This window comes from Pseudopodoces humilis, chromosome 8 (genome assembly GCF_049639895.1).
Source record: "Pseudopodoces humilis isolate 2021_Gansu_Grassland_sample_001 chromosome 8, ASM4963989v1, whole genome shotgun sequence".
Lineage (NCBI taxonomy): Eukaryota > Metazoa > Chordata > Aves > Passeriformes > Paridae > Pseudopodoces > Pseudopodoces humilis.
In genome coordinates, this window is record NC_142207.1 from 31031025 (window position 1) to 31049430 (window position 18406).

General features: G+C 37.0%; 1 protein-coding gene across 7 annotated transcripts in view; it reads right to left on the reverse strand.

Moving 5' to 3' along the window:
- GULP1 (GULP PTB domain containing engulfment adaptor 1) overlaps positions 1–18406 on the reverse strand; it is a 185977-nt gene that overhangs the window by 110924 nt on the left and 56647 nt on the right. For all 7 annotated transcript variants that reach the window (XM_014259064.2, XM_088058491.1, XM_088058488.1 and 4 more), the window contains one exon: positions 6215–6303. In XM_014259064.2, coding sequence (XP_014114539.1) covers positions 6215–6242 — 28 coding nt within the window. In that variant the 5' untranslated portion in view covers positions 6243–6303. The remainder of the gene's footprint in view (positions 1–6214; positions 6304–18406) is intronic.

Sequence of the window (18406 nt, forward strand, 5' to 3'; positions counted from 1 at the left end):
AAGCCAAAAAGCTTCAGCCTCCTTCCATGCTGTTCCCATTGCAAATTTAGTATTTGTGACTATGGTTCAGCAGCACACATGACTTCTGGAAAGGAGCTCCTGAGGCTTTGGAGAAGTAACAAATAGTTATTGTTGTAAATATCACTGTTAACCTGCCTAGAATATTCCTTACAGCAGGCAAGAGATAAGATCAGTTCTGCAATACTTTTCTGAAGATAAGGCAGATAAAATAAGCAACAGGAAATTATCCTCCTATTCTTATGGGACCAGAAAGAAAAGAAAAATCAGGCTTAACTGCACAGAGCCAAGAATCCATCAGAGAAGGTTTCCAAGGCACATCCTCATCCGTATATGCCTCCTCTGAAGACATACTGTAACCTTTCTTTTCCCTAAACAATTAGAGCTGTCCCTTCTGCCTTCAGAACATGAATATAATACCATAAATATGTGTCTATTTGCATACAAGTGTCTACAAACACACACAAAGTGTCAGACTAAGCATGTTCCTGTCCCACCAAGGGAAGACCACTGGGTCTTTGCCAAATGAAGGTGGAGAACCTGCAGGTCTCCTTGCTGGTGTACTTGAATGGGTGCTCCCACAGCCTAAGGAGAATCATAATACAAACAATACCAAAAAACAGAGCCAGAAATCAACATAAAAAAGGGACTTGGCCACTGAATATTTGTTTTCCCCATTACCTAACATTTAGAAAGACAAGGAACAGTAATTGGAATACATGTCTTCTTTATGGAGGTGTTATAAAACTATTAAATTATTTGTTGTGTCAAGACAAGCTGAATACAGAAATATTTGTTATAACAAAAAAAGCACACTCTTTTCCTCCCACCCTTCACTCCTGAAAAAAATTTTGTTCAAGAAAATCTTACAAACATCAAGCAGCAGCTTTTTTTGCTGTAGTAGGGCAGAAGTGGAAATTTAGACCTAGGTTTGCTATGTTGAGTTGTTGGGTTTTTTTTTTTCTTTTTCCCCTGTTAGGTGAATACTTCTATGAAATAACAAAGTGCAACCACAAGAATATCTGAAGACCACAGTGGGGGAGCCTGTGGCTGCTTATATTCCTTTAAAACTATGTGAGTATATCCTCTTTATGTTTTTTACCATACTCTTAATGTGGAAATCCAGCACACAATAGGCCATTTGTTTAAAATCACTGGTGTGAAATAGACTCTGACAGAAGGAAAGTATTTACTTTAGGATTACACTTATCCCCATCACTCTTTTGGGCCTTCACCTACTGTCTTCTCATTTAGAAATAAAATATAGAACAAAATATTTTTCATCTCTAAAATGCAGCATATGTTTATAATAAAAATAAAGATCATATTATAGCCAGTCCACTCACATAAAAGAGCATCCTAAAACTTCTGATTGCAGTTTTTTATATGTCAGCCCCTGCCCATTAAATGCACCTGTCTAGACTTTCATAAATAAGACTCATAAAAAGCCATTACACAGAAATGTTATTGCTGAAACTTATGATTTAAAACAGGTCATTACTTCAATATATTCTATTTAGCATTCTAAAGACCATCTACATCTAAGGAGCTGGTAACTGGCAGCAATTATCCACCTTATTAACTGCTATCATATGGAAAAAAAACCTCAGAAAATTTAGATTTCCACATACATTGAACTTCATGTCATAAGAAAACTAAGGCTGACATTCTTTATGGGATGAAGGAGAACCATTGGGGCACAATAAAAAAAAAATTAATTCAACTGCTACAACCTGCACAGCCTCACCCATTTCAGCTGCTGTAATTCAACAGACATATATATCTACATTTTTTAGCACTATTTTGTCACTCAAACAGCTTCAATCTTTTGCTCACAGAGGGCTTGAATTACAGTCATTCCTTATTTAAATATGTCTCAGTCTCACATTTCTGATGAGGCAAAAGCCAGAAAATACTAGTTATTTTTGCCTATTTATATGTGCAAGTTCTTACACTAATATCTTTTAATAGAAGGATGCAGTAAAATGTGCCAAATTCATTTATACAAGGCAAATCCATTCACTAAAAAAAAATGAACAAAACAAAGCCCCCATGGTTAATATTTTCTATTTTGTTTATGTGAATAAATACCATGACAAAATCAAGTCTAAGAACAAGTAAGTAATTTAGTTTAGATACAAACATACTAAGAATGAGAAAAATTTACATAACAATATAGCATTTAGAGAGATCTCTTACAGGAGAATTACATTAATATCCCTAAGCTACTTAAAAGAGGGACTGAATTTATCAAGATGCAAACATATTTCAAATTGAACAGATTTCCATCTGCACTACAGAATTTTTGTACCACAGCATTTCAAAGTGAGCATGCTACCACGTGTGACTTAAAAACAATTTTTTAAAGGAAAAATTGAAAATGAAGAGTAAAGAAGACTCTTTAAAACCCCTTCCCCAAAACTGGATTACATACAAAAGCAAGCTTCCAATAGTGTGATAGATATGAAAACATTTTCCCAAGTTTTGTCATAACAACAAAACAGCAAGAACATACATATTGTTCATCAATTTGGTTTTGTGGGAGAAGGAAAGAGATCCTTAAAGAAAATATAATTATCTTTTCACTGTAATTTATTGCAGTCATTGATCAATGAATGGAAAACAGAATGCTTGATTTTCTACAGCTTGCAGAGTCATATAGTGTTTCTGCAAATGAGAATTTTCTCTGTAACACAGCTATTTGTTAGTCCAACCAAACTACTGAAGTCAAGAGAGACACTATGTTGCTTTGAATGGCTTTTTTTTTATCCATATTTAAACACACAACTTAAAACACCAAGTGCTGATATCAGCTTTAAGCCCAAAATGATCCTTTTAGTCAACATTAGTGCCTACAGTTTGTTTCCCTGTCATACAAGCTCACGAGTAACAGATGAGAGCAGATACCACAACCTGGACTGCTGAAATATTCCATTTATTTATCTTTACCGGTGTAAGGACTTTCTGAAAGAAACTGAATTTGTTTAAAATTCACATTTTCTTGTATTTTTCATTGTTACTGTTAGGATGAAAGATGAACAGCTCAATTTTTTTCAATTTGAAATTTAAGCATATAAATTAAGCCTTCAACCAAAATGACTATCAGACAAGTACAAATAATTCCAACTGAAATACAAGCAAACTCACCAGTTCTGGTTTGTACTAAATCTTGGGCAGTCAGACAGGCAATGGCTGTACCACCTTTTTAAGGCCAGAGCACTCAGCACACCTTGTCAGCTGAAGTGGCTATTTCATGTCTAAACCATGACCCTCAAAAATAGACTTACATTGAGTATTGGCTGCAGATATGATACCTGTAGTAAAAAATTGTGCCTTAAAATGAGGTACTGGTAATGCTGAAAGTGGAGATGTGTGCTCTCAAGAGCACTGCTCTGATTTATGACAAAGCTGATGTTCCCGTAACAGATTGCCTCCATAAAGACTCATGCCACACATCTTATCTGTGGGAAAATTTTGCCTGTCAAGGATCAGGTTTAATTTTTAAAAGTGCTCACTTTCTGTCTTAGCAACTCACATTTCATGGCAATTCTTTTGCAAAAGCACAGGTTGTTATCCAGCCTCCAACAGAAGAAAAGAGAGGGGGGGAAAGTAAAGAAAGCTTGCTTTTAGTGCTTCTTTTCTTGCTTTGTGTACCAATATCTGCAAATTAAATGATTTCGTGAACATTTAGAAGAAAAATTTTGTTGCTTGAATCAGGTGATGGCATGAGAACAGAGCTGATCAGCACAAAGAACAGACTCAGCCACTCTAGTGCCCAGTTTGCCCAGTTCAAAAAGATGGGAGCTATGGCACAAGCAACCACCTGCTCTATATGCATCCTGTTAAAGGACTCAGAGAGGCTGATCATCACAATGAACATTAGGGAATGTTTATTCTGGAAATCTGCCCAATTCAGACATAATCTCTGGCTATTATCAAAGTATCACCTACACTTATTTAAATTCCCCTCAATCCTATGGATTTAAGGCTATTGTTTTTGTAGCTTCAAGGTAACAGATGGTGTAAACTTGTAATTCACAGAAATCCTACCAGCATAGCCAGCTGGAAACTGGTTTGGGTTTAGGAAGAACTGCTTGGGAAGCCACAGAAGTCACACAGGTAATGCTTCAAACTATCTACACTCTTATGGAGAGAAGAAACCCACAAATAACCCATCAAGAACCGGAAATAACTGTATGTATGAGACCTGTGGGGGAAAAATCAAATAGTATAAAGGAAATTCAGCAACTGAAGCCATTTTAAATGCAGTTATTATGCATGAACACCGATAGAGCTGAGTTCTTCTGAACTTCAATTTGCATTAAAAATATGTAATTTTCACTTAATCTTGACAATTGCTTAACTGAAACTTGTTTTTTTTTCACAGGGTATGAGAATGGAAATGCCACGAGTGTTACTGTGAGTAAAATAAATGGATAACAGCATTGAATTCCTCTGTCTCCTCAGGTTCTGAATCATTATTAGGAATCCACAGGAATTGCATTTCATTGTGCCTGACAGCTTTTATATGATACATTTTTCTTGTTGAGGTAAAATTAACTGAACAACAAAGCAAATGTCTTTGAATACAATGGAATTACAATAATTTAGGTAATGACTTAGTAAGAAATTAGAATTTTTTTATGAAGAAATGAAAACAGAGAGAAGTTAATTGAGACCCCTCAAATGAGCCAGGAAACTGAGGATACAACTTCACAATGTGATGATAAAGGCAAGATGCAGAAACTGCCTAGGGCAATATGAAATAGTGAGAGTATTTTAGCACTCTGAGTCCAAGTCAAAACTCTGAGAAAATATGCAATAGAACACAACTGGTCTGTTTCTGAAACATGGCAGGCTGAGCTTCAAACATTATCAGGAGTCATTAGGAAAAAAAAAAAAAAGGAGAATAATTACATGGTCTCCTAGACAAAACAATCTACAATCCCCAAGTTTCCTTCCCAGTTGTGATAAATCAATCCCCAATTAAAGAATAATGAAATTGTTTCTCAAATGATCTGGAAGAAGCCTGGCAACACTATCAAGCATCTGGAAGGTACAGACCTGTTGACAGCAATGTTACAATTACCTACAAGAGGAAATACGGCAGCCCTTAAGAAGAGCACATGCTATGGGTTTAAGCTTATTTCCTCCTGCTGTCGGGGTATTAAAAGATCTTTCATCCTATTTTGCAGCCTTTGTAAGCGTGATTCCTTTTGTGATCACACACTGATATTCTGAACTGCTTCTCTTACCTTGATTCATCTGGCTTTAACCAACAAATGCACTGGACACACAAAGATGCAGTGAAGCTGTCATTTCATCTTGGCCTAAGTACGCAGATTCCTTTTATTTCCAAGTTTGATATTAATACCAAAGCAGAATTTTTTGTTATAAAAACCAAATATTAACCTCATTAACCTCAGTCCCACTGAGGTTATGCCTACTTATTCATGCAATAACTGCACGTGCCACACTTAAGGACCTTCAGAAGAAAACATGGAAAATAAAGAAATGAGACCTACTTTGAGATTTTCTACCTTACAAACAAATGGGGGAAACAGCAACAAAGCTGTCAGGAAAAGAAGCTTCATCCCTAATGCTCCTTCTGAAGACTTATGTTTAAACAGTCCATGAAAAGAGACTAAGCAAGCCACAGGAGCAACATATATAACTGAATATTTAGAGCTTTGATATCCTTTTGGAAAGCACACCATTTCAGATTGCTACAAATCCAGAATAGCTTCAGCTAAAAATACCCTGCTGCATGAGATATTTCAAGTATATTAAACACAGTTTAAAAAACAGCTTCTCCAAGAATAAGACCTCAATGAATATATATAAAGAAAAGTCACTGACTCTTTGAAGATCTAAAACCCTCCAGCACCTCCTTTGGTGTGTGCAGGCAAAAAAAGAAAACAGAATGTGTATTTTATGTTTATATATTTATATGTGTGCGTGTACACACATCCTGTAATAAAAAAATATATGAAATTCAACTTCAACCTTAGAATGCAGAAAGCTCTGTAGCTACCAATCAAGAATGCTTTGCTCTGTACATCTCCTAGAAGGCTGCTCATTTTTATCACGATAATTCAGTGCAATAATTAGGTTTTTCCTTGTAAATTTCTTAATATGCTAAAGAATTTTCACAGGGCATATATGGAGACAAAGAAATAGAAGCTAAATTGCTTACCTTTCTTCCTGCTAAAAGCACGATTCATCTTGAAAAACCTACCCAGTCAATGATGCTTCTGGGTTTGTTTTTTTCCTCCCCACTTTAACCTGCAGAACACATATAAGAAAACAGAAAATTCCATTATTATAGTTGAAGTTCCAATTATCTTCATATTGAGGACACTGCAAATGACCTTAAGAATTCTGAAGTAATTCTGAGAAAACAGGGGTGTGCTTTGCTGAGGAGAAAATTTCAGCATCGAGAAGACCTATGTTCAAAACACCCATTGGTGCTTCATACCAAAAGACATTTTAAGGCTCCTTTCAGCTGTTCTGAAGAGTTCAGAGGCACAGAGCAGGTGGCATTAATATACATGAAGACAAATACCACACACAAATAGGCAAGCTTTAAAATGAATGCTGACTACAAGACTCCATAAAAATACTCAGTTCACATTTGCACTGCCTTGTTTTGTGTCATTTAGGCTGTCAGATTATGTCAAGCTAGGCTTTCATCTTCACATGAGCTTGACACTGGGGAAAGAAAGTAAAAATCACAATATAGAGACTCTTCTTCACTCAGGGTCTCAATACAGATAAAATTGCTTTCTATCAGGGCTACCACATCCTTACTCCATTTTCTTCAGATAGTACAGTAATTTCTGTATTTTCTTCCCTTGAAAACATGGATTCACTCTTAAATTCTTATTTAATTTCTGACTAAAAATACTATTTTTTAATTTTATTATTTACCAACATTAAAAAACCCAATAAAATCACTACACCCAAAGCTATTCAGCACCACCCCATTCTGCACTACAGAGCTTTTACTTTTACAAACACACGTAAAGATATTCCCATTACTACTTTTCATTCTGTTCAAACCTTCCAAGCAAAAGTTGCATCAGTGCCCTTTCTCTGCTCTCCACACAGTCCAGTCAAAGGAAAAGAAAAAAAGAGGGATGGTAAAAAAAGAAAATCAAAACACTTTACTATCAGATGATTTTTTTAATCAACTAGAACAGTATTTTTGCTTTGAATAAAAGCAAAACTTAGGCCAGTAATTCAAATGCCAGCTTTAAGATGAGAAATTCATTTATGATACTTTATGCAGCTCATGAATGCTTCCTGTGGTGCTTACCTCTCTTTTTCAAGTAAGTTCAATACCAATTAAAGCAAATTGGATTGAAGCATTATCCAAATTTCCATGTAAATATTTGATACTTTTCAGGTTGGAACACATGAGAGATTACAGCTAGGGGAAAAAAAAACACTAAAAAAAACCCCAACAAAACAACAAAACCTCAATTTTATTTTCCACTAATCACTGATGCAAAGGACTTCACACAGTCCTTTGAGATTGAAGAAGCAATCTCTGTTTAATGGTTTAAATAAACTTACACAGCACCATGGACATAAAAACAACCATTTGTTCCTTAAAGCACAGGTACCAGATCACTGTTTTACAGATTTTACTGAGCATTTAAGGAGAGAGGGCACAGCACAATAAGCACAGAAAGGAGTTATCCATGTATTTCCATGCCATGATTTCAATACAAAGCCCAGAGAGTGCATTTGGTGCCCAGCAGCTCAACCAGCAAGGCTGGGGAAACCTCACCCACCCCCAGAGCATCCCCTGCCCGCACTATCAGCAGCACCACATGGAAAGCTGTGCATGTACAGCGGGCTGGGAAACCAAAAAGCACCCAAGAGGACTCTCAAGTTCTAGGAATGATTTCAGCAGCATCCCTGGAAAGTGCAGTGGCATTAATGGGGGAATTCCAACACTCATCAGTGTCCCCAAAAGCTGAGAATGCACAAGCAGCTCTCCTGGCAGGGCAGGCACCTTGTGGGGTTTTCACCAGCGTAAGTGAGGACAATCAACTCAGTTGAAATAAAATAATAAGGAGGAACATTAGAATTTCATCTTTTTAAACAACTGCAAGTGTGTTTAACTTACAGGTTTAACATAGAAACCTATTAGATATGTTTAGGATCTATAAGCAATAGCACAGCTTTGTTCAGGATGTTCATCCTCATGAATTATCACAGTCAGTTTTGAGTAAAAGACTTCCTTTCACCTCTAAGATAACTCTGGCACACAGCACCAGGCCAAACACTTTAGTTCTCCTCCATCACGGGACCATAACATGTCCTTTTCAGAATGCCTTTTGTGTATTCCTGTCCTCATCCAAGAGACTGCTAAGGAACATATTTGAGATGGTTACTGCATAGAGCATCTTCTAAATAGAAGCTCTGCAGGCACATCACAGGGCAGCTGGCTGGCCACATTTCTAGAGGTCACCATTCAAGTATTTTGTTTAAAACACAGTGTAACTACGTGCATGTTTCTTTCTCATGAGCAAGGATATATTACCACTGATGTAACCTATGATAATAAAAGCCAAAATTTATCGACTACTTAGCTAAAAATGGGCAGTATTTCCAAAACTATGTTCATAATTTCAATTCCAACAAAACATTAGTAGAACAAAACACAGATGTGGTTTAGGCAACAAACAATATCAAAACACTTAATCAGTGTACTTCCACTTCACACAGAAAATGTTATTACACAGGGAAACAGAATCAGCTACATGCAACCACATTTACAATTCCCTCAAACTCTGATATGAACATCACCAACCTCTCAGACACTCAAAAAGCAGATGATTAAATGCTACATAAAATTTTGCTATTTACAAAAGACCAAGCCAAACAGCACAAGGTTAATTTCAATCTCCTCAGTGAGGCTTGGGGCACAAGGGTAATTATCAGACTTGTACACAGAGCTGCTAAGTTTTCAATCAGAAAAGCAAAGTTATGTTTAGACATATCCTGCAACATCTTTGTTCATAATATTCCAAAGACAAAGAATAAAACTCTTAGGAGCAAGGAAGCTGTTCTCTGGTAACGGAAGGTAGGCAGGTGTTTTTTGGCAAAAAAAAATTGAGTTTCTGACAAATCTCATTATACAAAACCACTGGAACAGAGCAGTCTGTTAAAAGTTTTGTAAAGAGCCTAAAGGAAGGCAAGTAAAAGAATCCCTTTCTGGTGCAGGGAGCCCTGTGCACAAGGGCAGAGTCCTCCCTAAAAAACACTTGACTTTCTAGGGTAAAGCTGTTGTTAACAATGAGAGGCATTAGGGAATAGGAATGTAGACCAAGCCATTCCATTACTCATCACTCAGGAAGACACACCTAGGTAAAAAATGTTTCTCCACCTTACTCCAAAGAAGAGTTTTTTTCAGCTTTGTCCAGAAACCAAACCCTACTGGGAAATAGAAAACCTACACAGGATTTCACAAAACAGTTAACTGAAAAAATGTGGAGTTCTGACAGGTACAAACTAAGGAAAATCTGGGTAATATCAGGTTATTTTCTTCAGGACAGAGATAAAAGAAACAAAAAGAAAAAAAAAAAGAGAGAAAAGGCTTAGAAAATAATTTTATTGCACTAAAATTTTTCAGTGACAGACGAACACCCTGAGCAGGAGACATGACACCCACAGTCTGAACACTGACATGGGCATATGTTGTGGGCAGGTTAGTGTTTAAGCTGTCATATCAAATTTTAAGCAGTCACAGAGAAAGCAAACACCATCTCCTTTTTTCTTCACTGCCATTAACCCCTTGGTTTGCATGGTGAGGTCCTGTCACAGCAAGGAGGAAACTGCAGAATGGCAAGGGGTGCAACGAAACAAGTGGCCTTGGCGACCGTGGTGTTGGCAGGTATTTGGACTGGGGAATGCAAGGGTGGCAGAGATTACTGAGTAATTCCTTTTTAACACTGACACTCATGTTGGTGACTGTCTCCTGCCTTATGCAGCAAAGGCAATGAACAATGAAATGGAGTGGCAGACTTCCAGCTGCCAGCACAAGCAGCCCTCGCTGCCTGAACTTCCACACAGGCGCCTTCACACGCCTGCAGGCTCCTGCAGAATGCTGGGGTTTGATATGTTTTCTAAATTTAGAGCTGTCTCAGACAAGCCAAGAGAACACACTTAGGAAGGGAAAGAAACAAGCCATGGATGTAACTCATCTCCTTTGTCTCTTATTTCCTCTTAGAAATATTCCTGAGGACTTATTTGGAGTTTCCCTCCCAGTCAGTCCCTTTGAATGGCACGGGCTATAACTATAGTATAATTACCTAGTCTGAATCTTTGATTTTATACCTCTTTTTCATTCCACAAAAAATTACAACAAAACCTCCCTAAAAAGATCAGCTTCTACCCATCCACTCCCCATAATAAAAAATACAAGTCCAATCTGTCCCTTCCCTTGCACACACATACAGTTTCCCTACAAAGGCAAATTTAGCTTCAGAAGACATGAAGATTTGTCTTTTCCCCATCTCAGATCCCAGCCTTTAAAGCAAATTGGGTAACATTCTTTAAAGAATGAAGCACAAAATGTCTTAAAGCCTGTTTCAAAAGGGCTGCAGCAGACAGGAATGTGTGATTCACTGACTTGAAATGAAACTTAAGCTTATAAAGTTATTTCTGAAGGAAAGATGAGAAACTGGAATATAATAGCAGCTTTGTAAATATTTTTCTGATTTAGACCGAAACTCCATGAAAATATTGCCTTAGTATGTGGCATAAGAGAGAAAAAAATTATGATAATACAAGACTGCCTTAGGTAATACACAAACCCAAGTAAACATCTTAATATTAGGAGGGACTTTCCCTTCCTTTTGTATGAAGGTAACTACAACACTAACTTGCCAAAACCCTTTTTCCTCTGAAACAGTAAAATCATTTAAAAATGACACCTCAATGAACATATTTAGGTGCTGACCCAAACATGCACTGTCATGCTAGGAAAGCAGCACTTTCAATCATGGTTATGAAAACACATATGCTCTTTATGTTTATAAACATAATACAACAGTCTGTAGGACTGTAAGCCACAAGAGCATTTAAATAGAATTTAGCACTACAAAAACATTCAGGAAAAATAACTCAAAACTAACACAGCTCCATGGGCTTCACCAAAATTCAAAACTTTCTGTCAACTGAAGTTCTTTGCCTATGCCTGTGCTTTACAATTCACAGAAGCACAAATGGAGTATAAAGGAAAACATTCAGTCACTGGAAAACTTTACTTTTAAGGTTATATTCATCACCACATTTTCAAAAACATTCATTAGCCAGAGCCATACTTTCCTCCTGAAGGTGAATCTGTAGAAAAAACAAAATTACTTCTTGCAGTTTTTCAACTTTGCAGAGGATGGGGCAGGGCTAACACATAAACAGCTGGTCTTCCATCTAAAATTCCCATCTTCCCACCAAAGCAGGCACTGCTGCTGAGATGACAGTATTGTCAACGGGACAGAGCCCAAACCTGCAGACCCTCGGGCCTGCAGCCAGGGCTCCAGGTGAGTGAAGTGCCCAGAGGTGTCACTGCGGCTCACCTGGTGCCGGTGAAGAGAAGACAGAAATAAACTGGGCAAACACCAAAACAGGTGGAAGCCACAGCCTTAAAAAAAGACTTCACCTTCCAATACACTGATTTTCCTTCTGTAAATGGAATGGGCAGGAACATCCCAATCTGAAGGCTAAAGGCCTTCCTGAGGTCTGACAGATCACCCTGCTCTCCCACAAACTCCTGAAACCACCAGGAAGGTACAAGAGTCACACATGCCCTATATTTTTCTTCCCCTCTCTCAAGCAGTATAAGCCTAGTACTGTTGTGACAAGTGCTTTCCAGCCCACAGCAACAAGTCTTTCAGACTACAGGTAAAGCATTCTCATACAGTAGATCTGCCAAAAAGTATTCGCAGGAATCAAGGACAAGCAGACACTAGTGTTTTGCAATAAATATCAATATCAAAGAGAGTCCAGGAAGCAGAAAATCTATATGAAACTCATGCATTTCATAGCAGTTTTCACAAAACTTTTCTAGGTGATTTTTTACTCTTCCATTTCCTAAAATTATCTGTCCCTTTCAATAGGAAAAAAATGAAAATAGAGATGGGTAAACAGGTAACAAGGGGATATCACTCAGACAGCTGACAGCAAAAACAATTCTTTGGGCAAGGTTATCACCAACTTTTGTTTTACAGCAAGAAGAAATATCAACACCAATAAGTATAACAAGAATAAACTTCAGTACTGAAATAGAACAATGAAGAAAATGTGTTTAAAATTGTTGCAAGCACCAATAAATCCTCAGACAAGTTGATAATGGAACAACCTTCAGAAACCACAGACAAACAGAAAATGTACTTGTTCCACAAAAATAGTTCTCTAGATGTCGTTTAAAGTATTAGGAACAACGTAATTTTTAAAAAAAATATTGCACTTCTCAGCATATTTACTTGTAAGCAATTATTTTTTATTATGTTTAATTATGCTGATACATATTAGTGGATTACATGACTCATTGGACAAACTGAAGTTTATACTGTCCAAACAAAAGGAGTCATTTCAAGCACAAGAGCATCCTCTTCTGCAAAAACTGGTTCTATTATTTGCTTCATTATGACAAAATAATCACAAGATATAAGAGGAGCTTTCTTTTTCCAGTCCACAAGCACCAGTGAGTAAAACATTAATGATTTCAGTCTTGTCAGCCTAATTCTTACTCCACTGTACAAGAACTTACAAATGTCAGATGCTCAGAGCTAGTAGAAAGGTTTCATGTTCTCTCCCAAAGAGCTCAGACATGTTCATCTGCTTCCAAAGGACAGACAGATGGCAAACATCCTGCAGACAAGAGTATTCTGTATTTCACATCCCATTAGCCATTTGATCAACTAGATAGAATCAAAACAAGATTTCTGCCTGTCCCATTACCTTTAGATGGATGATGGAGCACCTGGGGAGCTTTGTGAGTATTCTGTTTTTAACAGCAACAGAGTGTATCGCTGGGGTTTACCACAGACAGGTAAACACAGAACAGCTCTTAACAATAAACCAGTTCTGGTGGAAGGGATAACTGGACACCTGAGCTTTTCATTTACAGGAGGAGCAATTTCTCAGAATTTCACACACAGTCCTTTCTTGAATAGATGGATACAGTCAAAAGAAAGGTATTTTCTGACATAGAGTGTGGTTACTTCTATGCTGGCATCACTGTTTCTCCTCTGGAAGAGTGGATTGTCCTACAGCAATCTGGAGAACCTATTTATTTAATTACTGGCAGATGATTTTCAAATCCTTCCTTGTATTTTCTTTAATGGGGAGGGAATGTATTTGAAATTTTCAGGTCTCAAAAGAGCAGCAACTTTTTGTTAAACCTTCTGAATTTTTTCCAGTTATGTTTACTGCATTCACTGCATTTTCATAATCACATTGTAAAAAGTGCTGCTGACAGAAAAGGTAGAGACCAAAAGACTCATTAGGTATTCTGAAGGTAAATCTCCAAACAAAGCACATCAATTTTAGAAATAGGTTTAGATCCACTTAAGAGTAAAACCTCATCATATTTAGCAGATATGTTATGGAGGCACGAGATTTTAACAAAAGGCATAATTTTTCTCCTCTACCAAAGTACACTTGGCCAATCCTGAAAAGTGCATCAGACATACCATTGTGCACATATGCTCAACAGGTCCCAGAAGACCACTTCATGTGCTTCCCTCAATGTGCATTAACCTTAATTGAAGTTCAAAGGCTGATTACTGATGTTCCAAAGACGATTACGAAGAAATGAAAACCCCAGATATCTATTTAGACAAAAGCAACCAATAAAAATCTGGGTAGCTACTAGGGAACAAGCTGCAAGAGAAGAATGCTTCCTACACATGCTCCTGTATTTTCATTATTCCTGTACAGCACACACTAGATGTATTCTTTGCTACAGTCCCTCTCAAAGCTCAGTCCAATTTATTATAAATGCAAAATGAAAAATGTAATCAACTTTTCCTCAAGGGATCTGAACTATGACATTCCAAATGGTTTCCTAAGTCTCTGAAATCAGTTTGGGTTTTTTCTTCTAATTGTAAAAGCTTTTGGCATTTTGTTTTTATTGGAGTATGTCTTTTAAAGTAAAAGATTGATACAAAATTAGCAAAGATCATCCTGTTATGGAAATGCAGGACTTAGAGTCCAAACAAGTTTATACTTTAATTTGGGGTCCCTTGTTCCACAGCTGTCTCTCAAAGGAGAACCAGAAGCTTGTATAAACTCTAAGCATACAGATTGCTATGCAGGCTATATATGCTGGCTTTCTTGTCTCTTACAGTCCAATTCCTACCAGCATTTAGCTCCAATGCTAATGGTTATATGATGGAAAAAATCACTATCATAAAAATTTCCAATAATTTATTTTCTCATAATCAATTTATTAACATATTACATACTTCTGAAACAATGACATACAAGTGTCATTCACTTAACAAAGACTTAAAATCCGTGATCCTGAACACAAACCCTTAATATTAAAATCAATAGATTTCTCATTAACATTAATGCATTCAGATTCCTTGCTTTAACTGGCCAGCCTCAAGAACAGTATTAAGTTTTATTTATATAGATCAGATGGACTTTATTAAGTGATTTCAACAATTTTCGAAATTGAGAAAAGTTGGCAATATCCACTTTCTCACTTATACTAAATGAATCTCAGAGGGAGTATCTTGAAAACAAGATTATATTGGGTTTTAGGCTTTATCACGTTACATTCCTTTAGCTTATCTGAATAGTTTGAAGAATCCATCCATTTTGGTAAGGTTGTGGTATGAAGTTAAAAGCACAGATATGGGAAGTGACATAAAATCATGGGAACCAAAATCATATTTATTACAAATTAATCTCCTCATCTATGTCTTTCAAATCCAGTGTATATTCAAATAGTTCATTATCGTGTCTATTCAGGAGAAACATTCAAGTTTTGCACCCCATTACAGTCACTACTAATCTTATTTCAAGATTTTGGTAAGTGATCCATCCTAGAGTAATTTATTGGAAAGTACTGAAATACAGACTAACACATAAGAGAGTTTCTAAGCTAACAAGTGCTAGCTGTCCCTTCTACTACAGTTGGGACTAAAGAGAACATGTAAGTTATTAAAAACATGAGAGATCACCAGGTTTAGACTGAAACGCTGATCACATCACACACAGAATGTTACTGGCTACTGTGGACTGGGACAGTTCCAGTGTAGTTGGAACATGCTGCAAGTCATGTTCACAGTTTTTTCATCTTCACATAGTTTAAAACCCTCACTGAGGCAACTTCAATATTTGGTAATAAAAGACTGCCTCGTCCCACCCTTCACAAGCATATTAAACCACTACACACAGCAACTCCATCCCCAGGCAGGCACCGGTCTGGGCTGAACCTCCAGAACCAGAGGAGAGAAGGAAATAGAGAATCATTCTCCAAAGTATTGGGAGGTAATTTAGTCAACTAGTAACATCACATTATGTTATATTCCATAACTTAATGACTAGATGTAAAAGAAGAGGGATATGAAAAGTAGACACTAACACCTGTCATGTTTTCAAAGAAAGAAATTTTTAAGCTATCCTCTTGAAACCTGGGGGGAATGGGAGCACAAGGAGAAAAGGGGAAAAAAACCCCAAAACAACACGAAACAAAATCACAAAACACCAAACTTCAAAGTTTGGAAGTACAACATTTAAAAAAATGAAAATGGACCCTTGCCAGAATTTCATACTGAGCAGCTTAAATGCCTGTGCCAGGCATTTCTTTTCCCTTTTTTTTTTGTCTACAGTTCTGAGATAGCAATTCTGGTCTATGGCTCTGGGTACAGTGACTAGATTTGAAAACACTGAAGCAAAACTATTATCATTTCACAGCACCTCAGTCCTCGAATAAACTTAAGCTTCACTACCAAGGTTTCAAGAACTCAGCGTATGAATTCACAGTGTATCAAATGTGACCCCTTTTGAGTGAGATTTTGAAATCTGTTTGTGCAGGTGAAGATTGCAGGCTAACTGAACTTAAACTCTGTTCATACTTCTGTAACATCTGTCCCTACCAGTCGGCACGAACCGACAGCTGTTCTGCATTAACAGACACAGCTCCACCAGCACTCACTGACTCCTGATACCCCTGTAACACACAGCAGGAGAATCTTCTCCTACAGTTATCAACACTCTGTTCAAGGGGGCAAACCACAGAACACAAAGTGCACTCATGTACTTGAGAAAATGCTTTTTCCAAAAGCCAAACATAGGAATCAGCTGTTAAAACAAAAGCAGGAACATCAGTGTGAAACTACAGCCTGTATCCCACAATTAAACTAAACCAAACACTCATCTGCCCTGCTCCTTCCCCAACAACATACCGATTTTATGACCAGCATTGCTGATTTTAGGAATCACAAGTAACTGTTCAGATTCCTTAAGTTACTTCCAGGACAATCACATGCAAATACTACTGGCAGTCACCAAAGAAAATTAAAATACTTGATGTTTTGGATTCATATACAAACACACCTTCATGAACATTGTGTCAATACTGCTTTTCCAAGAGTATGTAATGTTGCTATAAAGTCAGAGAATGACAATTCAAGAGAGCAAACTGTGCATTTCTACTGGTGTTTACGTAATTCACAGTTCATTTAAAAAGAAATAGCTAGGACTACTGAAAAAAACTAAGCTTGTGTGAAATTACCATCCTAAACAGCTTGCTTCTACTTCAGTTGCAAATTTTTTTTGGTAAAAAATGAGCACAAAGCAAATTACTGAGAAATGCAGAAGCATATGAAGATTTCTTTAACAGGGAATAGTCATTACCAGCCAGTGTTATAATTATCCTACTCAAACACTTTGCATCTTTAGCTGTAGTTTTCCACATCCATCTAAAACCCATTCTGTTTTAATAGAAAATGTATGCAAGAAAACTCAAGCAAAGTTCATTCTTCATTGAAAATTGCTTTACTGCATAGGCAGATACATAGATGTGCACTCTCCACTGTCTCCTGCAGGTGGACAAAAAGGACTGCTACTGAATTCTTACATCTTGGACTCTGCTTATAAAAGAAAAAAAAGGAGGCAGCCAAAGAACAGCAGCATTGAGAACACCTGAGAAAAACCTTTCTTGAAGAAACCTCAATGTAAATACCAATGTGAACTGCAACACAGATTTCTACATATAAAGAAAAAAACATGAAGAAGAAATATGGGGAGGGAAGAGATGAAAATTAAAGTGACTAATTAGCAGTTTCCTTGCAAACTGAAAGCATAAAGCATTATATAAGCTAGGAGAGAAAATTACATGTGAAAATACATGCCTTGATAAACTGAAAAGAAACTGAAGAGGAAGCAATGTTGGAAGCTGGGAGTACTGGAGCCATGAAGTACTACAGTGTATTTGTGGACAGAAATTCCCCATCTCTCTGCCAAACCTCTGCTACTTTTTCTTCATTTTGTTTACCACTATGACATGCTGTGCCTTCCTTAACAGAAGCAAGTATTCCCTCTTTCAAATGGTCCTAGCTTACCATCTGAGATGAAATTAATCTGTTCGATATTGAGGGCAGCTCATATTCCCTCATGTTGCTCTGTGAACAGGGCGTAGTTCACTCATGCAAGGTCAAAGGACAAATTATACTCTTATTTTTCATTTAAGAAATTTGAAACCCAGAGATTCTCTTCCAAATGCCTAGAATAAAAGGAGGAACAATTCACCACTATACCTTTGGTTCTGTGTGTTGTTAATGCTGTCATTAGTGTTTGTTTGCTTTATTATACATACTAGTAAAGAACTGTTACTCCTATCCCCATATCTTTGCCTGAGAGTCCCTTAATTTCAAAATTATAATAATATGGAAGGGAGGGTGTCTATATTTTCCATTCCAAGGGAGGATTCTGCCTTCTTTAGCAGATACTTGTCTTTCAAACCAAGACAGGGGCGTTTGGGGGGTCTTTTTTGTACATAGCTGTAATTCCAGGACTATGTCCAAGGTTTCCAGCACTGAATATTCATTCACAGGAAAGCAAATCTTTGCTTTGCTCAGGGTCATTAACAACCTCACTTGTGATATTTACATCTATTGATCTGCCTGTTTCGTGAATACTCCCTTACAATATGTTGATCAAAATCATAAATTGATACTTCATTGCTTTAGAAGATCTGCACTTTTCATCTCCAAGTCAAAACATTTTGGTTTTTTTACTTATACAAACAATCTTTTTTGATACTTGTTTTTACTTATCTGTATTGAGATGGTTTCAAATTGGTACATTTTCAAAGCTCAAAAAGTCAGTAACCAAATCCTATAGAATTTCCTTGATG